Source organism: Oncorhynchus tshawytscha, linkage group LG02 (genome assembly GCF_018296145.1).
Source record: "Oncorhynchus tshawytscha isolate Ot180627B linkage group LG02, Otsh_v2.0, whole genome shotgun sequence".
Taxonomy (NCBI): domain Eukaryota; kingdom Metazoa; phylum Chordata; class Actinopteri; order Salmoniformes; family Salmonidae; genus Oncorhynchus; species Oncorhynchus tshawytscha.
The window spans coordinates 71,619,377-71,644,515 of NC_056430.1; the positions used below are offsets into that span (position 1 = coordinate 71,619,377).

Genomic DNA, 25,139 nt, shown 5'->3' on the forward strand with positions numbered 1-25,139 from the left:
CATGATAATGCACAGCCCCCATGACACAAGGATCTGTACACAATTCCTGAAAGATGAAAATGTCCCAGTTCTTCCATGGCCTGCAGTCACCAGGCATGTCACCCATTGAGCATGTTTGGTATGCTCTGGATCAACGTGTATGACAGCGTGTTCCAGTTCCCAGCAATATCCAGCAACTGCGCACAGTCATTGAGTAGGACACCATTCCACAATCAAACAACCTGATCAACTCCATGCGAAGGAGCTGTGTCACGCTCCATGTGAAAAATGGTAGTCACAAAAGATACTGACTGGTTCGGAACCACACCCCTACTTAATTTTTTTTTTTTTTTTTTTTTTTAAAGGTTTTGACCAACAGATCCATCTGTGAAATCCATAGATTAGGGCCACATGAATTTATTTCAATTCACTGATTTCCTTATACGAACTAACTCATTAAAACCTTTGAAATAGCCACATTTATATTTTTGTTCAGTATAAAATATGAATCATTCTCATTGTACCAATACATAACATTGACTGTAGCAATCTAATAAGACAAAATACAAAGTCCAGTCCACTGGATTTGGTGTTTTATTTTGCAGTTCTTTACATTTTAGAAAAAGAATCCAAGAATTTTCCCTCCTGTGTGTTTTCGTCTGGCTTCTTCGTGGTCCATGATGCCAGCTGAGGTGGTCAGCACGATGTATCTGAAGAAACAGACATGGTGTGTAAGACATTTAACATTAATAGACTAAGACCATGAAACACCAGAGACAAATCCAGTTGAACCCCTTCTAAAGCAACATCAGTCACTTCCATTGATGCCATACAACACTTAAGAAAGCATTTTCTAACCTCATCCTTCAAAAACCTGCTATAAACCAATTGCAGACAATCATTACCGCATCAAGACAACTTAAGGTACTGTTTTGGTCTCTACTCCCGAACCACTTTTCCACAGTAAAGCTAAATAGAGCCAAAGCATGTCATCCTAGGTCCTGCATGAGTCTAATGCATTTATAAACTACCCCATATCCAGGCCAGTGAGGGGGAAAAGGTTTGTGTTAGACCCTGGTTGGTGCTCATTTGATGTGACTTAGCTCACTTATATGGTTTGCACTATTGAAGATGGACTGAATTTTGGCAAAATTAGTCGAGTTTAGTCCATTTATATTGTATGGAGGCCATTATGATCATAAACATTCCATGCTTTTCCAATCAAGCAATGTTAGCAATGCATGTGGATGTACAGAGTGAAGCCTATCATAACAAGAAATGCATCGCGGCGGTAAAACTATTCCTGATAGTGACTATCCAAATCACATTCAATCTTCACTTTAAGAGTCATTCTCTTAAAGTGAAAAGCTAGATGCAACAAATGTTATGAAGTCATACAGGGGGGACTGGAATAAAAGCCTGTACACCTATTAGCTCTCCTGGAGGATGGTTGACCACCCTTTATGAAAAACATTGCAACCAAATATGTCTTGTGCCCTTTGAAATAATTTGCCCATTCAACATATCAAATGGCTATGTAGGCTACTAATCATTTTATTAATTTGAATCAACCCCACAACATTTCTTCAGGAAATGTAGCTTTTCGAGTTGTCATATTTATCTAAGAAGTGTTTACTTTGCAGGCTGTCTAGCATCTATTGAGTTTCAATGTCCCATACATTGGATGCCCAAATCAACTGCAAGTATATACAAAACAAGTTCCTAAAATGAATGTTAAGGATTCACAAATAATCTTGATTCGAATCCCAACTAATACAATAGCAAAGTGAATCATTTGTTTCTGCAAAAATAATTTAAATGAAACAAATTGTTAAGTGAATCAACTTTGCATGGCCTTATTCGCAAGTGTCAGGGGATATTTTTGAACATGGTAAAAACATTAATACACGTTATCCTTTGCTAAACCGTTAGAGGGTACAAGATGTTTGGAATTGGCTACCTAGTCTCTTCTCGATCATATTTTATAGACTAGGCCTACCTGCTTCAGCAATGTCCGACTGTCTCTCTCCTTGAACAACAGCCCACACATCTCGCACATGCAGGCGATACTCGCAAACACGCTTAAGTGTAATTCTGATCCTGTCTGATGTAGATTTTTTGTGAATTGATAAAATATTTACACCATTCCTAAACAAATTACATGACCAGAAATAAAACTCAAACTTGCCCTAAACTTTTGGGATCTTGGAAAACACCATTTTAAAATTCCATGACCGTCCCAGGATTTTCATGACCATACGAACCCTGATCATGTCATCAAAATTCAGTCCCATCTTCAATAGTGCAAACCATATAAGTGCGCTAAGTCACATCAAATGAGCACCAACCAGGGTCCAACACAAACCTTTTCCCCTCACTGGCCTGGATATGGGGTAGTTTATAAATGCAGGACCTAGAATGACATGCTCTGGCTCCATTTAGCTATGATGGCATATAATAAAAAGCTGTGTAACAATGTAGCAATGCAAGACATTATATTCTTTAAAATTGTATTACTTATATAAAATGTTGTTTCTAAAGTACATCAATTTAAGAAATAGGACGTTGCCCCTTTAAGACGAGGACTTTCAAAAGAGAGACATGGCTACAGCAGGCCAGCCAAGACGAATGTGTCTTTTTGTAGCTTTCTTTTTGCAGACTATCAATAGTCGACAGTAGCCAACCTATTGCAATTTTTGCAGCATTGAAGGTTTACTTTTGTAAATCGCTTACCCTAAAACCAATAAGTGCAAGTGAGTAGCTTGATAAATGCTTATTTTTACTCGACAGTTTGTGTGCCATGTGAACACCTCAAGTACGGTTGGAGTTCAAGAAGTTGCGAGTTCAAGTTGAATGAACTGCCAATTATATTGCTCAAATACAAATAGCATGACTTTCCCGTCTGTAGCCTTCAAAGGTTTTCTATGTCAGACTGACACAGGTAAACGCCACAGATGGAACGCCAAAATATGCCGACTATAGATGGGTTAGCTGATAACAGCAAGAAAACGATGCACATGCTTTAAATGGGGCAGAAGTCCAAGCATAGTTGTGGATGGCCAGATAGCTAGCAAGAATGACAACTGCCCTGTGGGGAATCGTGACCTGTTTCAGCTAGTTCATCTCGTTCTTGATGCCATGTCTTGTTTTGAGGTGTTTTGACTGATTTCACATCATTGCTAATGGCTAAAGTTCGCTAGCTAGCTAGCCAACCACTGTAACAATGTATTTGAGAGACAAGTGCTTATTGTGCAAATTTGGGTTTTCAATAAACATTGGAGACGAAATACAGTCCACATATCAACAACCTAAGCCAGTCCCGTCGGTTTTCCCCCCTAGTTGCGGACGAGTCATTAGATTCATCAATCGACATCACACAGATCAATAAATCTGTGACCATGCCCTCACCACATCCACCATTGGACTTAAGTAAAGCTGAGAAGCAATTTCATGCACATAGTGATACTGTCAGAACATTCAATCATATTCACCCTCTTTTTGCAGGTCAAATCCTGTTCAAGAGGCTGCAGCAATCATATTTCCATGGATACATTCAGTAGAAAGTGGAAGCACACAGAGGACACTCAGTCCCAGGGACCCAAGTTGCCCATCCCCGACTTATGATAAAGGTTTTAGTTCCCGTTGCACAAGTTGCCCTCATCTTTTCAAAGTGCATTTCAAGGACTGTTCCAATCTCCAACCCAGCCAGCATCTATAAATACTGGACTAATGCTGCATGTGCTTGCTCTATGTTATCGGAAGCGTAACATTCAGGCACGGAAATAAAAGGCGATTAGTTTAGTTGCTTTGACATCCAAATAAACGTTCAGAGATTTAAAGTCTGTGAAACCCGGGGCACAATTTTATACACCCCAAAGGTGCACATTAACACGACATCAAGAGATGCATTCATACGTGAAACACCGTAGCAAACAAAGTCGCCACTGATGAATACCTCCCTGTTCACAAAGTTCCACTGCACAACCGTGATACGGCCACTCCAACATTCATGCCACCATTAGGGTGCTGCTGACTGATTCTCACCCGAACTGTCTTGAGGGCAGGAGGTTGTTCTGCCATTTCTCCAGATCCTTCAACTGGAGGTCAAAACGAGGGCTGATCACACCACACTGAAATGAGCAAAAGAAAGATTAGAAGTGCCAGGTGCAAATATACAATTACGCAGGTAGGCTGATAATGCCACAATGCAGAATATGAGCAGGGAGAAAAACATGTCAGAGAAGATGAGCAAAACAGAGGGGTCAGATAGTCTATCAATCTACCCCAATACAAAAGATAAGTAAAATGAAGTAGAATGGCACTCAAAAGGTCTGATGGTAGTCCTTGTGATGCAGTATATTTAACTTTAAAAAAAAATTATACCTTGTTCAGCCTGCCAGTGAGATTGACGACTATTTTCCCAGCTCTGTGGTCGTCGATGATCTCAAACTCACCAATGTAACCTGGGATAACAAGGGAGGCAGGGAATCAAAACCAAGTACAGACACACAGCATTGTCAATAGGACGTTACAGGACTCAAACTCAGATCCCTCAACCAGGGGTAAGCAATTCCTCTCCTGGAGGGAAGCGGGTTATGCATGCTCATGGTCCTACCTGTAACTGACACCTGCACATCTTGACTGGACCCATACCACTTACAAATCAAATGATACATTTCAGTAACTCACCGTGCTTCATCATGACGGTCAGGAAACGTACAATGACCTTCGAACACGGCCGGATCAGAACCTGGCGTTTCCCACGTTTCTCGGCATTGTTGATGCTTTTGAGCGCATCCGCAAGAACGTTCATGCGCACCATGATGCCTGTCGATCAGAGATACATAAAAAGTTAAATTAGTTTAGGAGTTGAAAGGCAGCCAACTACTGCTCAGCTAACTAGTTAATAGTAAAGAGTCTAATAGTAATTTGTTCTCATAACATGCTGTGAAACTGGCAAGCTAACGTTAGCTGTCTAGCTAGCTATTGACTTGACAAATAAGTCAGCCAACAAACTGACTAAGCTAGCTCAAATGTAGGTAGATGGATATTGAGTATGCAATGACAATTTGAGTATAGGCTTACCTAACGTTAGCGAAGATATTGACTAACAAAGTATTGCCCAACTAGCCGGTTAGCTTACGTTACGTGGTTACTTTGGTGAAGAAAACAGAAGGCTACATACTAAGGTAGTAACCTCGACAGACATTATGCTAGCTATCCAAATTACCTGGTTAGAGCGAACCGTCTACATTTCACTGGTCAAGACATAACATTCGAATGTCTAGCGCCAACACCAACAATTTCAAACCTGGGACAAACGTTAGGTCCTTAGATAAGAAATTAGAAGAGGTTTGCACGACCACACAGACACGTTTAACAACCACCATCGACTGTCTACCACGCATGGAAGGACTACGAGTACGGGCCAAACTAGCTAGAAGAGTTGGTTGGCCAACCAAACTGTACTATTTATACCATATCTTGACAATAAAGCAAATTTGTCGATTATTTAAAAACACAACGTAATTAGCAGTATTAATTGTCGGGTTTTATTCATATGCTCTAGCTACCGATACAACACACCAGTAAAACGGACAGTGATGGGGACTTTACACGAATCACAAGGCAAAACACCAACATCTCACAACATATCGACACAATAACCATTTCATGACATTAGTACATTATTAAACGTGTATATAATTTCATAAATTGTGTTTTAGACGGCTGGATGGGTTAGATTTGGGATAGATTGACAATGAGATTTTAGAGGGGCCCCTTACCGGTTCTGCAATATGGCGGAAAGAGGAAGTAGGAAGACCTAGCGATGCATTATGGGCAAAAACTAAGATTTTTTACGACGAGTTAACGCGATCACCAGCTGAAAACCACTGAGTTTATGAAAACTTGATACAAAATAAAGTTGATAATTAAATATATATATTATATTTATTCAGACAGTGATTTAGATGCAAATGCATCCTTATTTTACAGTCTCATTACCTTATTTACCCTTTAGTCTAAATGCAAACAAACTTCCAAGTTGATAAAACAGAAGCATTCAATTCATATTGCTGATTATATTTGTGCAAGAAATAGAGATTTCTAAATTAAAGACACATCTACCAAGATATTTTGAATGTGTCGGTAAGCAAATGTAAACGTCCAAGACATATTACAGTCTTTCTGAAACATCTCTGATGTCTCTCTTTTCATATTTACAGTAGTAGTTGGGAAGTCTGTAATCCCTTTTCAAACTATAGTATCTTACGTGGGGCTTTGGTTTAAATCTAAAAGATCGCCATCTAGTGGTTGGAGTGTGGGAAATAAATACAGTATGATGTTTTACCAGTAGGCCTACCGAGTAGATTATGCTTTACTGAAACCTGATGGAGATTTTTTTTTAAATCTCAGAGCTTGTGAATTTGAGGATGAATTTAAAATAATAATGATTTAATAACAGGAGGTTCAATCAAAGATAAAGTAACAAAGCTCACTCTGAACAGGTTTTCAAGGATAATCCAACCTTATATTTATTGTTCTGTATTCAATTCAACATACATCCACTATATAATGCCTGTCAAGTTATAGTTCTGTTTACAAGGTAAATATTTCAAGCAAAATAGGGTTCATTACTACATACAATTTAAAACAGTAGCAAATCAAACAATTCTGATTATAATTACCATACAATAGATTAGATATAATCACATGAAATGATTCTTTAAGGATGTAAATTATGTAGATATTACAGTACATGACACACTAGCTGAGTAGTATCGACTACAGTGTTTTTGAAGAGGAAACATCAGTTAAAAGGGTCCATGGGAAGATACATTAGGTTCAAACACACTTCATGGTAAAGTCAAAGAAAGAAGAGATGGTCACAACCTTCTCTTGATAATATACAATATTAGAAGGTATGACAATTACTTTTCATTTGGGCCACTTTTGCAAGATCAAACATCCCTTACTTCACATGCACATCAAATATATATTTATATATATCTAAAAATTCAACATTGTAATTGCAGCAGCAGTAGAAATGTGGGAAATATAAACTGTAGGCTGTGTGTGTGTGTGTGTGTGTGTGTGTGTATGTGTGTGTGTGTGTGTGTATGTGTGTGTGCGCACGCGTGTAGAACACATTCAATAAAAGTTAGAGAATGGTCTCGGCACTGCAAGTGTCCTTGCAAGACAGTCCTTCATTCTCTGGCAGTGTTTGAGCTTGGACATGGATCTAAAACAGCAGACTCATATAATATATCCTTCCAGTCAACCATCTACATTAAAATGTACATTTCCTCTGAATACTGTACCAGTCCTATGTTGGCAAGATGATAAAAAGTGCCAATAGCTTATTCAAAAATCCTCAAAAGCAGTACGTTTCACTTCACAAAATGTTGTTGAAGTTTTGTATAGTACATGTAGTTGGGTGAAAGTGTGTTGACTGACTGGTTAGCTACAGGTACCTGGCACTCCTCGTTCTCCCTTGAATCAAATGTGAGACACAACCCAGGGGTAAACTGGAATCACTAACCTCCCCTCTTTAAACTGTCCAGGAGAGGGATCCTAGAGGCAAACTGTAACGTTACAGACAGACATACTGTAAGCCCAGTGACATACCCACCGGTCAAGACGGCATGGTAACAGTGGAGCACAATGGAATGGCTGAGCGGCACAAGAGAAGTAACCAGATTCTGTACCTTTCATGGTTACGTCATAACTCATAAAAAATTTCCCTTTACTAAGCCAGAGAGTGGGCTTCTATACTCCTTGTCTTAGCCACCGTTACTGACCATGCTAGTTACAGAGCTACTGTCCCTCCTGAGGTCCAGGCCTAGTTTCTGGAGGTCCAGGCCCATGCCCACTAACATCTGGAGCAGGGTGAGCTCCTGCTGGGTGGCCTGGTCCACCAAGGCTGGGCAGGTGGGGTTGCACTGGGGCCAGTGGCAGGTGTCGATCAGGTGGAAGGGACAGCCCTTCAGGGGGGTCTTGCTGTTACGGTTGGCTTCTTGGAAACTCTTATCCCAGCACTGCAGAGCCCGGGGCAGGGAGGTGCCTTTGACTTGAAACGTCATCCAGTTACTAATATAAAGAACGAGAGGGGGGGAGAGAGAGAGAGAGAGAGAGAGAGGGAGTGAATGGGTGCCAGAGAACGGGGAGATGATTGAAGTAGGTAGCAGTGAAAAGAGAGAGAGCGTGTTGGGCCACTTGAGCCCTGTATCTTTTCACAAGCAGTATGCCTTGGCAGGCTGCGTCTCAATTGGTTCCCCAGCTGTGCCCTCCTTGTGTCCAGCCTCCAACACCACCACCATAACTACCATCAACATAGCCCTGCATTAGATTACAAAACTGTGAAAATATGATCCACCTACCTCACACTAGTAAGATTAGGCAACCAGTTCCTCCCCTACAACCCTGAGCTAATCACTCCTTCCATCTCCAACCCTGCCCTTTACCGTAACATAGGTTCCACCTTCTGCCCTGTCACTGACCCTATGTCCAGCTGGAGAGGTGTGTGTGTGTGTTAAGTGTGCATGATTTTGTGAGTGTGTGTGTGTTCCCTTTTAAGTGTGTATGTGTTTGCTTGCTTAAAGGGCTGAGTTTGTTTGTGCACATTTGTGTGTATGTAGGTGGGTGGGTGGGTGCATGTGTGTGTGTGTGTGTGTGTGCGTCCGTGCGGGTGTGGGTGTGTGGGTGCGTGTGTTTGTATGTGTAAAGCGTGCTGGAGGGTTAGTGAAAGTGTGAAATGTCATTCAGTGACACGCAGAATGCGGTTTGATGAACGAGCTACACAAAAAGAGTAGCATGAGCTTACTGGGTAGAGATGGGTCAGGGTAGGGGTGAGGGGTAGAGGGGACAGTGGATGTGTTTTTCAGGGCCCCCAGGGAGTCAGATGTCCTACCTTTTAGTGATCAATGTGTGGGACAGGCAGGAGGGTGCGAACACAGCCCTGCAACACACACCACAGCATAACGTCAGCACTGAGCAGCGTGACATATTTGATAGTGTTGGGAACATGTGGAGAATATTGCTGTTGATACATTTTTGCTAATTTTCCATTTCAGCTGATCAATAGTATACACTGACAGTACAAAACATTAAGAACACCTGGTCTTTCCATGACAAACTGACCAGGTGAATCCAGGTGAAAGCTATGACCCCTTGTTGATGTCACTTGTTAAATCCACTTCAGTCAGTGTAGATGAAGGGAATGAGACAGGTTAATTACTTTTTTTAAGCCTTGAGAAAATGTAAACATGGTTTGTGTAAGCGTGCCATTGAGGGTGAATGGGCAAGACAAAATATTTAAGTGACTTTGAACAGGGTCTGGTAGAAGGTGACAAAAACACACTGGTTTGAGTATGTCAAGAACTGCAACACTGCTGGGTTTGCGTGTATCAAGAATGGTCCACCACCCAATGGACATCCAGCCAGCTAGACAGAACTGTGGGAAGCATTGGACTCAACATGGGCCAGCATCCCTGTGGAACACTTTCGACACCTTGTAGAGTTCATGCCCTGACGAATTGAGGCTGTTCTGAGGGCAAGAGGTGATGGGTGTAACTCAATATTAGGGAGGTGCTCTTACTTGTTTTGATCACGAAACGTAGGTTTTGTGAATTCTTGGCCTATATGCCATGGATCAATCCCAAGCTCAGCTGTCTACCACATTCCACGGTCACGTCCGTCGCTGCAGCTGCACACTTACGTGACATCTTTGAGTGAGTTCTTGATATCCTTTCCCAGGTTCTGCATGTAGGTCCACTGCTGTTCTGACAGGGTCTGACCCCCCAGGTAGATATTCTCCACTCTCAACTGCTCCTCGTCAAACAGCCACTGCACCACAAACAGAGGGGCTGTGACACACACACACACACACACACACACACACACACACACACACACACACACACACACACACACACACACACACACACACACACACACACACACACACACACACACACACACACACACACACACACACACACACACACACACACCCAGTATGAGAACAGAGTTGGGGTGTTGCTTGTACCTATAAGTGTTTTATTGGGTAACATGAGGGTCGTAACATTTATTGGTATCTTGATGGGTAACGATGGACATAAAGTTTACTAGGATTCTGATTCATGACCCTTCAGCTTTCATAGATGAAAGATACATTCTTACAAGATGATGGTAGGTAGTAAAGACACTCACAGGTCAGGGAGGAGTAGAGTTTGTGGCTGAAGAAGCACTGCCACTCCTCTCCTTTCTTGTACTGCTGCCGACACTTGTCTGGGACCACCCCGTTCCACAGCCTAAGAAAACAGCCATTGGAGAAAAATGGCTTCCAGTGCGCATTGAACATAGACAGGGCAACTGTTATATGCTAAAATTATTGGTGAACTTCAAGCCAATGGAAATAAAACTACACGTGTGATGAGATGCAATGCTTTGTTCAGGGCATCTGTCATTATGAGGTCATAGAGACATGGATAAGCTGAAGGCAGAGAGACAGATGTGTTTTACTTGAGTCCTCTCTTGATGGCGTCTACAGGTGAGCAGGAGACACTGTCTGGGCAGTCAGGAACCCTCTGCTGTTTACTCTCCAGAAACCAGCCCGAATCCACCAGGCCTCGAACCTGGGCCTCTGCACCCAGCTGCTCCAGCTGACTGGACACTCTCTCAATGTTCAGTAGCACTCCCGTCCCTCCAGCACTGCAGGGGAGCAAAGAAACTGGGTAAAAATTGGCACACTGCCAATTGGAGCCAAAATGTCCGACAGCTAGCCACAATAATGCTATGCTGTCACAGTCAGACTTAACTGTGTGTCCTTGTTTTAGTCCTCAGGGTGTCTCACCAAACATGTTGCTAACCTGGGAAGAATCTCCAGGACTGTGTCCTCCTTTATGGAAGAGGCCCCTAATAGACATGATGTCATTGTCCCACACTCTACGGCCAATACAGGACAGCAGGGCTCGTAAACATCTTTATGGTAGACAACAGTTACAGGACGTCCTAAAATAGAGTCACTCTGTCAATGTGTGTGAGTGTGTGGAGCTGGGTAGCGGAGACAGACGGTGCCAGACAACGGGGCTAGATTGGGAACAGACCCAAAGCAGAGGAGAGGAACTCACCTTGTGCCAGCCAGCATGACAACCTTGGCCTGTTTGATGCCTTTAGGGACTAGGTCTTTGATGACCTCACGGATGATCAGGGAACCCATGAAGGTATACTCAACTGGAGGGAAACATAGATAAGCAATCAATTGAACAAACCACCATATTGAAATGGCTTTGGTGTTGAGGAAAATAATGAGGATCTGCTGGTGGTGAGAGGACCTACTGGCATCTTTCTCCTTCTCTTTTCCCGGGCCTCTCTTCTCCTTGGTGGCTGTGGGCCCTGTGCCACTCCACACGTCGCTGGAGCAGTACGGGATGAATCTGCAGAAGAGGAGATACACAGCTGGGTCAGAGCCACTCACATACACACACACACACACACACACACACACTCACACGCACTCACACGTACTCATGTACATATGTAATAGTATTAATGGGACTCCATCCCACATTGTGAAGCAACCTGTCATGTTTGATATTCATCATCTCAGCCTGCAGTTGGCTTCTTCAATCACACAGATCCTGAGAACTTTAGTTAGCAGTACAGTATGAGCAGTACAGTATGTAGGACAACATGTACCAGTAACATACAACAACCAGTGTGTTAACAAGCATACTTACACAATATTACTGTTATACCAATGAGGGTTTTCTTCCGCCTGGGCTGACAATATTCCACTTCCTGTAAAGCAACCAATAGAAAGTCAAGCAGAGACAGTGGTGACCTCTCATTGGACATACAGTAGGACACAACTCTGATGTCATATGACAATCAACAACCCATGACACAATGTATATTGGGAATGGGACCAAACATGGACGCCCATGTAAAACATGTATGATGAATGACGAGGACACATTCTAAAACAGTACCTACCTTTGCGCGTTTGGGGCCAGTCGGATGAGGTCATGAGTCGTGGGATATTTTTATATCTGGTATCGCAGGAGTCTTTGTTGTAGCAGCACCAACCGCCTAAAAATAAGACACTAATATTAGCTTCTCACATCCGGTTTCAGAAGCTCAGAAAGGGAGACCCCCTTGTTAGCCCATTTCAGAGGCCTGAGAGGAATGGGGGTTGGGAGGAATGGGAGAGGGAGGGTAACTGAGGCATCCACCTGCAGCTCCATCTGCTAGCCTCTGGCCAGGCTCCCGAACTGAGGGAGTGTCTGTGGGGTCTGATGCACATGTATGGCAATGGACTGTTGAATAGAAACGGCAGGGATATAAATTGGTGGCTATTATGTGACTGCTTCCTAAAATCCCACCTGGGGTCCATTAATGGTTGAGTTATAATCTTAACCATACCTATGCTTATATGCATATTTAACATGTAAATCAAATGTAAGTCAAGTCTTTTGGAGCCGTACCACCTGCTGAGAAAATAAACAAATGAACAAACTGTGGCATTTGTGAAAATAATCAGATCCTTGCCGTATAAAAGAGTGGATATCTTGGTACTTGTTGACCTGTATCCAACAGCAAAGTACCTCTGATGTAGGATATGTACGCTGTGACATTTCAACCTGCTGAAATATTTGTTCTTAGAGGATGTGACACATCCGGTTCTAGGTCTCAGAATACACGTGTGATGTCACAACGCAATCCTCATAAATATCTCATAGTGATGGAGGGGCGAATGCCAGAGGAGGCGTCCAATCAGAGTGACAGACAGTCGCCGAAAAAGACGAAAAAGGGAAAGGAGACTACCACCGGTCCAGATGCCGATGAGGGCGTCGCGCAAACATGCCACGCGCTGACCTCTCAAGATCAAATGAACCAGATGAGTTTAAAATACACACCTTCCAGAAATATCAGCCATCTCTTACTCCCTTTGAACTCCTTTAGGTAAAACCTGTGGACCACAAATAAACATGGATGAAGGGCTGTGAATGGTGAAACCTAGAGAACACTGCTGTATAGTGTCATGTGTTGGCCGATCTTCCAACCATAATCACTCATCATTGTAACTCCTTATCAACACAATGATGCTAAGTACCATAAAGTACGTGACAATTCCTGAATTATTTTATTTCTTCAAAGTTCAACCACAAACTCTAATTCAAAGTCCTTTGATAGTGATTAAAACCATTTACCCCTTGCCGTCACCAACTTAGATAGCTGAGGACTAGATTACTACTTTATCTAATATCAAAACACATTACAGTGTAATAACAGCTGTAATAGCACTGACAATTACAAAAACATGAACAACTGGTTAGTTTTCACGGCACTATATGATTCCTAATCACATCCATTTTTGCTGAAATTGATTGATTGTACTCAGGACATAAGTCTCTAGAGCTTTTTTATTATCTAAACAGCCATCATTTGCCTCCATAAATAGTTTTCCAGAGCATCTTACCCTGCTGCTGTTCCATCGTTGCATGTGACCTGAGTATTCTTGAGGACATGCAGCTTCATATCATCTGAAGCCTTGTTGTTCTGTGAAGCTGACTGCTGGGCTGCCGCCCGACCTCCAGAGTTACCCTCCCTGCCTGACTCCACTGGCCCAGAATGGGGCTCATCTTCTGGGGCCGACTGGGCTGCCTCAGCCCCTTGGTTCTGGTTCCCCTGGTTCTTCTTAGATGACTTGCCACTAGGTTTGGCATTGCGGTTGTTCTGGCAACAAATCCCTCCTATCAGCAGCAGGAAAACCACATGGCCCGGGATCTTCATAGTCAATCCAGCCTAAGAGGAGAGCACAAAACATGCTACATGAAACACTCAACTTATAGACACTGAAACACACTTACTCAATGGTATAGGCGAGAGACGCAGTTTGGTTTAGAGTAATTGGGCACCAGCATTGCAAAACGAATGAAGGTTAATGATATGTTAGGCAAATTGACTTAACATACCAAACATCCTTCTCAAAAGTTAAAAGAGATTAAAGAAATGATCAATAACAATCAGGATCCATTAAATTCCACAGAAAATCAACACATACCCCTTTCAGTATCCAGTCCTGAAGAAGGTCACGTGTGAGGAAGGATCTTGGGTAAAACAGAGCAGCGATGCTACTGAGGAGACAGGTGAGGAGAGACTGTAGGTGAATGGATGCTGGCGTTGAGGATGGCTTGGCCAGTTTTTTGGTGAAGGCTCTGGGTTGGCGGTGCACTTTATAGTGCCACCATATGGATCCTATTTCCCAGCATTCCCTTTGAGCTGCCGCCAGTTTCTGACTGTGCGATGTGACGACACGCTAAGGGTGTTGGATGGTTAGTGGCGAGGAGAAAAGATAACACACGCTCTGCTGAACATATTTCAAGCGCCCCCACCCACCCACTCCCGACTCACACCCACACATCCACCCACCTGACCTAGTCCCACAACAAGAAAAAACTATACCTCCCTCATCCCCTCCTCTCCCCTCCTCTCATCCACCCTCTCCCCTCTGTTCGCCTGTGCTTTGATTTAAACACCTACATGGCTGGCATATCTGCAGCATAATCCATCCGTGTGCCGTGTTCCCCTGGAGGTCAGTGGAGCACAAAGCTCAGACACACTCCGACAAGAGCGCATAAGCCCCTGTATGTTGACCTCACGTTGAAAGATCCAGAGGACACACACAAAAGTACAGAGGGGTTGATACTTTGGGTGGCAAAAGCACGTGGTGGCTGTCTTGTTGAGCAATGGGTTTCCAGCTTAATGATATCAGATAGAAGCTCTTAAATGAATGTTTATCAAGCTGAACTTTACCCCTTGTGCCGCAAATATTCAATTTGCCAACTGAAGGAAATGTGTTGGTAAACAAATGACCTCAATAACAGTTATGTGAAGTGGACTGTCGCTAAGTAAATGTGTTTAAAACTGCAAAATCAATGCACTACAGTGAAACGTTTAGACATAACAATAAGAAAATGACGTGTTGAATGAAGGCTATTAGTGTTAATATATAAAATTATTAGAAATATATTGATTAAAAGTTTACAATATGTGCAATTGAATTTTCTATGTATATATTTGACTTTTAGTCAAATCCATCGTAATTTTATGACCGAGAATTAAAATGCAAAGCCTCGAGCTAAAGTCATCCAAAAAGCATTGCGTGCAAAACACCGCCATCAAAACCTTTTCTAATCGTGAAGGGTTGTTCATCTTCAAACATTGTCTGGCTTGAAACACTCTAAATGCTTGAAATATAACTGTCTAGAGTATAAATCATTGTTGCTGCACCTGCTGGGGTAGCCTATATTGTGTGAGACTTGAATAGGACAAGTGACAGTTAAAACCGTTAGGAAATGACTCATACGAATGATAAAGAACCCCCCAATAACCTATATTACAACAAATATAAGGATAATCATCAGGAAATTGAGAGAAAATAATTGTGGATTGTGGATTATTTCACAGTCCATATTTTATCGGGCTCTGTATTTACATATAGATAACATAAGGTCAAATTATAACATTATTGTTTATTTAATAACAATAATAATTTGTTTCTTTGGGATTCCCTAAAGCAAGAAAGGTATAATTTGGTAGTTACCAAATCTGCTTACAGAAGCACCAAAAAAGTACCCACTGTGACCGCAATATCTTAGTATATAATTTCCAGGCAAATATTTGTTGAAAAAATAAAGTATTACCAGTAAAATCCCAAAATCCCCTTTACACCCTATGCAATATATTCTCAAGTCATATATTACAGATCTCAGCATACGCACAGTACAGAAGTAAATCCAAGTTCTACACGATGTGGCGGTAGTCGACCGGCTGCGAGCTGATTTACCTTTCGCTGTGCTCCTGCGGGGGCCAGGTTGGGCTGGGGGCTCCTGGACAGGACAGAAGGTTTGCCACTGAGGGAAGAGGCAGGGTATTTGAAACCGATCTCACGTCCCCCCTGGGATAGCTGTGGGGTGACGTACTGATTAGTACAGAAGAAGTTCACGAGCCCGGCCTCTAAAATTCTCATCAATGAAATGCACACCATCCTGACGTGTCAATCAAGTCCCTTAATGAGGCCCAGGGACTGGGAGAGACAGCAGAGAGGCTGGGGTTAAGGGACTGGGATAGGAGCTGGGGATTTTGGGAATGGGGCTGGGGACTTGGAGGGAGGCATGGGATAGTTACGTACGATACTTGACACAAAAGCATTGATCGCAGCACTAGCCAGCCTAGACCATTAGCGTTTCGACTACCTACAAAACACTCTCACTATTCCTTTAACTGAGCGTCGGGTACCTTCATCTAAATGGCTACGGGTTGTGCTATGTTTGGACACTATACACCAAACAGTTACAGCAGACAGTAATCCAGTATCTACAACACAGAAATTATATCCAGAAATGTTGGTATTTTGGAACTGGTATTTATTAGGATCCCATTAGCCGCTGCAAAAGCATCAGCTACTCTTCCTGGGGTCCACACAAACATGACATCATACATAGTACAGGACATTATTCGTCAAGGACATCAATTATATCCAGAAATGACATCGATTATATCCAGAAATGGTGGTGTGTTTAGTCTCGTAACTAAATGTTATGTATAAAATCAGACATTTATAGTTATTGCTTTGGCATGTTCTAGAAAGGTATTTTTTTAAAATCTCATTCTGATTCACATTCTCACTTCTCAACAGAAAGCTTCTTCTAAAGCATATTTTCTACTTTCAAGTTATGCCAGAAGGAACATACGTGAAAATATGTCTGCGAGAACGTATGTGTCGAAACAATAAAATGAAATCTAATGACACTGCTATTCTGAACTTGATCTACTGAGCTGAACAATTTCTTCATTCCTTCGGTCGTCTTGAAAGCATGCACACAACCATCTGTCTTCCCAGAAGTCAATGCAACAATCTGTTTAACAGATACCTCAAATAGCTGAGAAACAAAAGAAAAAACTTGTTGTAAATCTATCACCTTTTCGCTAGAACGCCTTGAGCAGAGCGCTCGAGATGGCATTGCTGCTATTTTGTTTTCTTTGATATGGGATTCGACATTACACACAGACGGGCTTCAGATCAATAGCGAAAGCACATTCGATGTTCTCGGCTCCCCATGTTGGTTTCAACTCTCTGAACCAGCTAGAGGTCAGGGGCCAAGCCTCTCCAAACCACAGTGAGGACACACACACACACATCTCCGAGGTCCATTACCTACTCCATTACCTACTGCACTTTACTTGTAAAGAAAAACATTTAGCATAACCTCACACAGAATGTGCCGAGGCCGTAAAGACCTTGCTGAACTTAACACTAGCAGGGTTAGAAGCTTGACCCCTGAGCACATAAGAGGCATACTTTCTCCCTGTGTTGTTTTTTTCTCACGTACCCTACGCATCTTCAAGGTCAGGCTATAGACACCTAAAGCTTGGGTGTTCCAGGGCACTTTGTCTGCTGAGCATGTGTGTCATCACCAGTGTCAGTGAGCTGATGGCGAGCTAGAATATCTGTCGGCAGAGAGCATCAAAGAATTGACATACACCACATTTTATGGGGACACACCACAACACAGAAAAGGTTATGACCCACTGGTAACAACTTCAAAATCAAGCACACGGGCAGTAAATGCCCACCATATGCTGGGCACATGGGTGTCCGCCGGTGAACAGTATTCATAGCAGCTTGAAGTCAACTTGTAAGAGGACAGAATACAGAAGCTCTGTGGGTGTGAATACTGGCCGCAGTGACATATAAACCACACAGGAGCTTAAATTGGCAATCTGCTACCACATCACCCTGATATCAGGGTTGTCACCAGCGTTGTAGGGCATCGGTGAGGGGAGAGGGCCCGTGACTGATGAGCCAGGAGAGTGGCATGTTTACGAGCTGCATGAAAGCCGGGCTCAGCGCAGAGCAATGGAGCCCAGTGAGAAACAGCATTGCCAGGACACACCCTTCAATCAGCCCAGTCGACAGAAGGGACTTGACCGGGATTGGTGCAAAGTGTGAAATGGCCACTAAAGAGGACTAACAGGTGGAGTGGGCAACGCCCTCGACTAGAGCCAGGTGTTTAGAGGCCATGTGTGGCAACCTTCTGCAAACTGTCAACCAGTCAGCGTGATGGATGGAGGGGACCGATAGCAGTGAGAACGGGATCGGCTTCAGGATCAGGGTAATGTAACGGCCATAGACACAGTGGCATGACATACTGTAGGCCCATAGGTATGGTGGGTCCGTGAGAGGCCACAGAGGGGTGCATCTAATGCTCCCACCTCTCAGCCCATCGTCGGCGTGCCTGGCGCATCTTTGCCAGAACAGATTTCATCAGTAGATGAACTGCACAGCCCCTATCCTCCAGCTAGCAACTGTCGTGCGAGTAAAGAGCGAGGCAAGACAGAGAGAGGGGGTATAACTCCACGACTTCAGAAGGTCAGGCCTCTTTGGTCTCATGCAACATACACTGGAACCTAAATGTGTGAAAACAAATGACATTTTAAAAGCAAATACCAATTGTAAAAAAAAAAAGTTTCAAAAACTCAGTGAAAACACAATAAAATACCAATGTTGTCTGACGCAACATACACTGGACCCTAAAACTGTCAAAACAAACAAAACTTTGAAAGCAAACACCACTGTCAAGGAATATTCTTTATTTATTAATCGGGTGAAGAACCGAGCCCTGTGGCACACCTAGTACCAAAAACACCACATGAATCAGAGAAATTGTACTTGTAAACTTACTAGCAGAGTATTGCCGAGTCCATGAACGGTCTCCTGTTGCCCAGGTCATTGTCCTCTTGCCAGGGTCCCAGGGGGGCCTGGGGACATGCTTCAGTGAATAGCTTGAAGAGTCGTTGGGGCTCATGACACGGAGGAGCAGCAACGTGGCCTTGGAGTCATGCTTGAGCGGCCGAGCACCCAGCCTGTCACTGTGCTGATGTATGTGCCCGCAGGGTCACGCTACGCTCAGAGGGAAGCAGGCAGCAGGGCCTTGGCCCTCACATAAGCCTCTCCCCAGCTGATCCACAACACAGGGTGCCAACTGCCAACACAGCTGTCCAGGCCTGGCTGCTGAGGACAAGCACACGTAATGATTGCTACCACCAATGAATAAGAGAGCTATCGGAGTCTTGGGAGTTAATGTTAATGTCCTGAATCTGTAAAAGTAGATTCATGTTAATATTAAACCTAATATTCACATAGTCATCCATTATGACTGTGTGAACCTGCTAAACGCTTCATAGGCAACATACAGTATAATCCAGATACAGAACATGACCTTGGCTGGATTTCTCTGGAGCTGGTAGGTGGCAGTCTTGCTCATGTCGGGGCGGCAGTAAATCAGGGATTCCTGCTGAGGTGATGTCAGTCCTTTACATCATGTGTTGTGGCTCCCCACTGTGTGGACACGTGGGCACAGCGTTTCTAGAGCGTTTTCACAGGGGGAGGGAGGGGACCCACCAGTCTGACCATTTACTGGAAAGAGAAGTCAGTTTATGTATGAGGGTACGGTGTTTCAAAAAACATGTGGGCCCCGCTTGTCATCTTTCACTCCCACGTCCAGCTACAACAGGCAGTATAGATAAATGTTGTTTTAAAAAAAACTTTGACAACCAAATTTGTGTACAGAATTGGCCACTGGCCAACACCATTGTGTTCAGTGCTGCAGTGGATCAGATCAAGCTAATGGCCCCTCACTTCTCAGAAGCTCTTATAAAGGTTATAGGCATGAATGCTGTGACAAACAAGAACAGAATTCGAACATACAAATATTGTGTAGGAATTCTGCTTGAACTTATGGTAATGTGACAGCTAGCATCTGCGCTAGTATGCTCTGACAATAAATGAGGGACTCTCCCACTGGGTTGACTGATGTTGTGATACAAACAAAACAAAATATGATTGGCTAGTTGCCCTTGTTATAGCCTTAATCTATCAATGCAACTGTTACAAGATATGTTAAATATATGTTTAATTTCAAAGTCAAATCAGTCTTTTGAAAATAATCGTGAATTCTTTTTTTAGGTCAGTAAAACCCCCATTACAGTACCAAGCACTCGCACCTGGTATTGCAATGTTTAAAACAGATTATACCCAGTAACTTTACAAAGAACATGGAAATTAACCAGAAAAATGTCCACAAAGAAGACAGATAGGAGGTGCTACTTTTTATTTAACATCAGAAGCATAGGTTTGTTCGGCTTAAAAGTCAATGTCCAAAAAGTATCAGCATACAGCATTATGGGAAAGTTGAATGTTATTTTGATACAGAGTTTTTTTTTTTTTTTTTTTTTACAAAGAAAGTCTAAAGAAACAAAATGTGTATTTATTATTAAGGTAAATACCAGGTAGATAGCAGGCTGGAAAATACCAATCGCCTCAAAACTTCAACATTTTAGGAGCTTAAGACGGTCCATTGGGAAGCCTCTTGAATACACAAATAAATTAACGGTGTCTTAACCTAAGGAGTGGCTTCTTCATATTAAGAGACTCCGGTTATGTTCCAATATCCACACATTCTTAGAATTATGATAGTGTGGGTTTCAGAACTGAGCTCTATTGTGATCCTGCTGAGAGAATGGCACCGTATGATCAATGTCAGTCAGATTTTATCCCAAGGCAGGTGATGGACAACCCTGTAGATCTAGGTCAAGAAACAATATGCTCTGCATCCGAAAGATTTTACGACTTATATGAATTTATATTGTCCACATGCACAAAATTTACAGCCTTGATTATTCACGGTCCCATTCGGGAGTTTTATTGCTATTTTCAAATTCTTGTTGCTGATTTCTCGGTCGATATATCAGCAGATTCCTTCTGAGGTGAATCTAGGGGGAAGAAGCCGAACAATTCAACCACAGTTCTCCTGATTGCCATGTTTGGATGCTAAACATAGCTTCATAATATTATGTAAAATGAATGTCAATGAAGAACGTTACGCTGCGTCATAAAAAAAGATGCATTTTTGCTTGAGTCGTAGCCTCGTAACGAAATCCTACTGCTTATCGAGTATCGTTGCTAATTTAGAAAACGGGTGCTAATTTAGACGTTGGGTTTTATGGTTAACTGTTATTAACACCTGCATCATGACTGAGTCGTCACTCATGTTTTTATGTAGCAGCAAAGTTTGTCACCCAAAGCTGTGCCAAAAATGCAGTTGTGCACTTGTTGCTTTTTTTAAAAGACTTGCATCTTGGCTATAAAGCTGTCAACACTATTCATCTGGAACAGAAATAATATGTGACGATCCCCACTGTCTCATGCAGTTTATCCCACTGTCTCATGCAGTTTATCTATAGGTGGTAACGTCCTGTTTCAGTAAATAGTATGCAACATAGTTTTTTATTTCTCGCTGTGACAAAGACAAAATGTAATGTAAATGTAAAATGTAAACCAAAATATCTTCTTTAATTTTGAAGCTAGTAAGCCTGGCAAGAATGTACAGTACGTAGACATGTGAAGAGTTAGGAACCATAATAGCAGGATTCATTCTCTATAGGACTTATTGGAACAATTTCATTCCACAACATCAGGTAGCCTAAGCCTGCTAAATATACGAAACTCAGCAAAAAAAGAAACATCCCTTTTTCAGGACCCTGTCTTTCAAAGATAAATGGTAAAAATCCAAATAACTTCACAGATCTTCATTGTAAAGGGTTTAAACACTGTTTCCCATGCTTGTTCAATGAACCATAAACAATTAATGCACATGCACCGGTGGAAAGGTCGTTAAGACACTAACAGTTTACAGACAGTAGGCAATTAAGGTCACAGTTATGAAAACTTAGGACACTAAAGAGGCCTTTCTACTGACTCTGAAAAACACCAAAAGAAAGATGCCCAGGGTCCCTGCTCATCTGCGTGAACATGCCATAGGCATGCTGCAAGGAGACATGAGGACTGCAGATGTGGCCAGGGCAATAAATTGCAATGTCCGTACTGTGAAACACCTAAGACAGCGCTACAGGGTGACAGGACGGACAGCTGATCGTCCTCGCAGTGGCAGACCACGTGTAACAACACCTGCACAGGATCGGTACATCCGAACATCACACCTGCGGGACAGGTACAGGATGGCAACAACAACTGCCCGAGTTACACCAGGAACGCACAATCCTTCCATCAGTGCTCAGACTGTCTGCAATAGGCTGAGAGAGGCTAGACTGAGGGCTTGTAGGCCTGTTGTAGTACGGCAGGTCCTCACCAGACGTCACAGGCAACAACGTCGCCTATGGGCAGAAACCCACCGTCGCTGGACCAGACAGGACTGGCAAAAATTGCTCTTCACTGACAAGTCGCGGTTTTGTCTCACCAGGGGTGATGGTCGGATTCGCATTTATCGTCGAAGGAATGAGTGTTACACCGAGGCGGAGGGTCCGTCATGGTCTTGGGCATTGTGTCACAACATCATCGGACTGTGCTTGTTGTCATTGCAGGCAAACTCAACGCTGTGCGTTACAGGGAAGACATCCTCCTCCCTCATGTGGTACCCTTTCTGCAGGCTCATCCTGACATGACCCTCCAGCATGACAATGCCACCAGCCATACTGCTCGTTCTGTGCGTGATTTACTGAAAGACAGGAATGTCAGTGTTCTGCCATGGCCAGTGAAGAGTCCGGATCTCAATCCCATTGAGCACGTCTGGGACTTGTTGGATCAGAGGGATAGGGCTAGGGCCATTCCCCCCAGAAATGTCAGAGAACTTGCAGGTGCCTTGGTGGAAGAGTGGGGTAACATCTCACAGCAAGAACTAGCACATCTGGTGCAGTCCATGTGAAGGAGATGCACTGCAGTACTTAATGAAGCTGGTGGCCACACCAGATACTGACTGTTACATTTGATTTTGACTCCCCCTTTGTTCAGGGACACATTATTCCCTTTCTGTTAGTCACATGTCTGTGGAACTTGTTCAGTTTATGTCTCAGTTGTTGAATCTTATGTTCATACAAATATTTACACGTTAAGTTTGCTGAAAAACGCAGTTGACAGTGAGAGGACGTTTCTTTTTTTGACGAGTTTATGATCACTATTCCAATGATATTTAACTCCTAATTGTTGCACAAAAACATGAAACCATGTGCAAAGCTGCAAAGCCATAAACACATACACTGAACGAAAATAAAAACCGCGACAGGCAACAATTTCAAAGAGTTTACTGAGTTACAGTTCATATAAAGGAAGTAAATCAATTGAAATAAATAATCTATGGATTTTACATGACTGGGAATACAGATATGCATCTGCTGGTCACAGATACCTTAAAAGTACCTAATGTGACCACCATTTGCCTCATATAGCGCGGCACATCTCCTTCGCATAGAGTCGATCATGCTGATGATTGTGGCCCGTGGAATGTTGTCCCACTCCTCTTCAATGGCTGTGCTAAGTTCCTGGATATTAGCGGGAACTTGAACATGCTGTGTACACGTCGATCCAGAGTATCTCAAACATGCTCAATGGGTGACATGTCTGGTGAGTATGCAGGCCATGGAAGAACATTTTCAGCTTCCAGGAATTGTGTTCAGATCCCTGCGACATGGGGCCGTGCATTATAATGCTGAAACATGAGGTGATGGCGGCGGAAGAATGGCACGACAATGGGCCTCAGGATCTCATCACGTGATCTCTGTTCATTCAAATTAACATCAATAAAATGTCATTGTGTTTGCTGTCTGTAGCTTACGCCTGCCCATACCACGACTCTACCACCACGGGGCACTGATAACGCTGACATCAGCAAAACGCTCGCCCCCACACAACGCCATACACAGTGTCCGCCATCTGCCTGGTACAGTTGAAATTCGGGATTCATCCATGAAGAGCACACTTCTCCAGTGTGCCAGTGACCATCGAAGGTGAGCATTTGCCCACTGAAGATGGTTATGACGCCGAACTGCAGTCAGGTCAAGACCCTGGTGAAGACGACGAGCACGCAGATGAGCTTCCCTGAGACGGTTTTTGACAGTTTGGGCAGAAGTTCTTTGGTTGTGCAAACCCAGTTTCATTAGCTGTTCAGGTGGCTGGTCGCAGATGATCCCGCAGGTGAAGAAGTTGCGTTTATAGTGTATTTTTGATTGGTGTATATTAGTAGCTAATTAGCAATTCTCTTGCCAGATATCCGTAAGCCTATTAGCAGCGTTTGCCAAATGCACGGCTTGGAGAGACGCTTTGTTTGTCCAACCCTCAGATTTATATACTGTTTTGCATCAAGAGCTAAAGCAGGAACTTTATGATTGATGATGGGTAGCCTATTTGGGTATTTCAGTAATAATAAACGCTGGGTAGCCCAGCGTTTATTAATACTGAAAGAGACTCATTGGCTGTTCAGATAGGTACACTTGTATCTTTATGCTGTGATATCATGGTATTAAAAGGTATATGAGAACATAGTACCAAGGAAGAAGGGAGCGGGTATGGGACTAGGTCACAGTGCAAACCAATCCATGTCAGTCTGTGTATCCCATCATGCCAAAAAAAGACTTCACCTACATACATACATACATACATACATACAGTTGACGTCATTAAAACTTGTTTTTCAACCACTCCACAAATTTCTTGTTAACAAATTATAGTTTTGGCAAGTCGGTTAGGACATCTACTTTGTGTATGACACAAGTAATTTTTCCAACAATTGTTAGACAGATTATTTCACTTATAAATCACTGTATCACAATTCCAGTGGGTCAGAAGTTTACATGTACTAAGTTGACTGTGCCTTTAAACAGCTTGGAAAATTCCAGAAAATGATGTCATGGCTATAGAAGCTTCTGATAGGCTAATTGACATCATTTGAGTCAGTTGGAGGTGTACCTGTGGATGTATTTCAAGGCCTACCTTCAAACTCAGTGCCTCTTTGCTTGACATCATGGGAAAATCAAAAAAAATCAGCCAAGACCTCAGAAAATAAAATATAGACCTCTACAAGTCTGGTTCATCCTTGGGAGCAATTTCCAAACACCCGAAGGTACCACGTTCATCTGTACAAACAATAGTACGCAAGTATAAACACCATGGGACCACACAGCAGTCATACCGCTCAGGAAGGAGACGCGTTCTGTGTCCTAGAGATGAAAGTACTTTAGTGCAAAAAGTGCAAATCAATCCCAGAACAACAGCAAAGGACCTTGTGTAGATGCTATCTATA

The 25,139-nt window shown here is 42.9% G+C and overlaps 2 protein-coding genes across 2 annotated transcripts; both read right to left on the reverse strand.

Moving 5' to 3' along the window:
- Positions 1–555: 555 nt before the first annotated feature.
- Positions 556–5,858, reverse strand: LOC112263684 (40S ribosomal protein S15a). Its single transcript, XM_024440204.2, has 5 exons — positions 5,766–5,858; positions 4,669–4,806; positions 4,363–4,442; positions 4,024–4,109; positions 556–689 (listed from the first exon to the last, which is right to left on the reverse strand). The coding sequence occupies exons 2-5, from the start codon at positions 4,799–4,801 to the stop codon at positions 596–598; spliced, it is 393 nt and encodes a 130-aa protein (XP_024295972.1). The 5' UTR covers positions 4,802–4,806; positions 5,766–5,858; the 3' UTR covers positions 556–595.
- Positions 5,859–6,529: 671 nt separating this feature from the next.
- notum2 (notum pectinacetylesterase 2) lies at positions 6,530–13,776 on the reverse strand. The gene is made up of 11 exons (XM_042306013.1): positions 13,463–13,776; positions 12,900–12,952; positions 11,977–12,072; positions 11,721–11,781; positions 11,320–11,417; positions 11,112–11,214; positions 10,504–10,692; positions 10,192–10,292; positions 9,698–9,845; positions 8,891–8,938; positions 6,530–8,070 (listed from the first exon to the last, which is right to left on the reverse strand). Exons 1-11 carry the CDS (start codon positions 13,774–13,776, stop codon positions 7,764–7,766), a joined length of 1,518 nt encoding a protein of 505 aa, XP_042161947.1. The 3' UTR covers positions 6,530–7,763.
- Between the last annotated feature and the right edge of the window lie 11,363 nt (positions 13,777–25,139).

What these genes read in the sequence shown, in the direction of transcription:
- LOC112263684 (XM_024440204.2), bottom strand. Translation starts at nt 4,801, where the DNA reads ATGGTGCGCATGAACGTTCTTGCGGATGCGCTCAAAAGCATCAACAAT. An exon ending in GACCGTCATGATGAAGCACG is followed by an intron (nt 4,443 to 4,668) that starts GTGAGTTACTGA and finishes TTGTTATCCCAG; the next exon opens with GTTACATTGGTGAGTTTGAG. An exon ending in TCACTGGCAGGCTGAACAAG is followed by an intron (nt 4,110 to 4,362) that starts GTATAATTTTTT and finishes TGCTCATTTCAG; the next exon opens with TGTGGTGTGATCAGCCCTCG.
- notum2 (XM_042306013.1), bottom strand. Translation starts at nt 13,776, where the DNA reads ATGAAGATCCCGGGCCATGTGGTTTTCCTGCTGCTGATAGGAGGGATT. An exon ending in TGGTATAACAGTAATATTGT is followed by an intron (nt 11,418 to 11,720) that starts GTAAGTATGCTT and finishes CCTCTTCTGCAG; the next exon opens with ATTCATCCCGTACTGCTCCA. An exon ending in CACACATTGATCACTAAAAG is followed by an intron (nt 8,071 to 8,890) that starts GTAGGACATCTG and finishes TCTTTATATTAG; the next exon opens with TAACTGGATGACGTTTCAAG.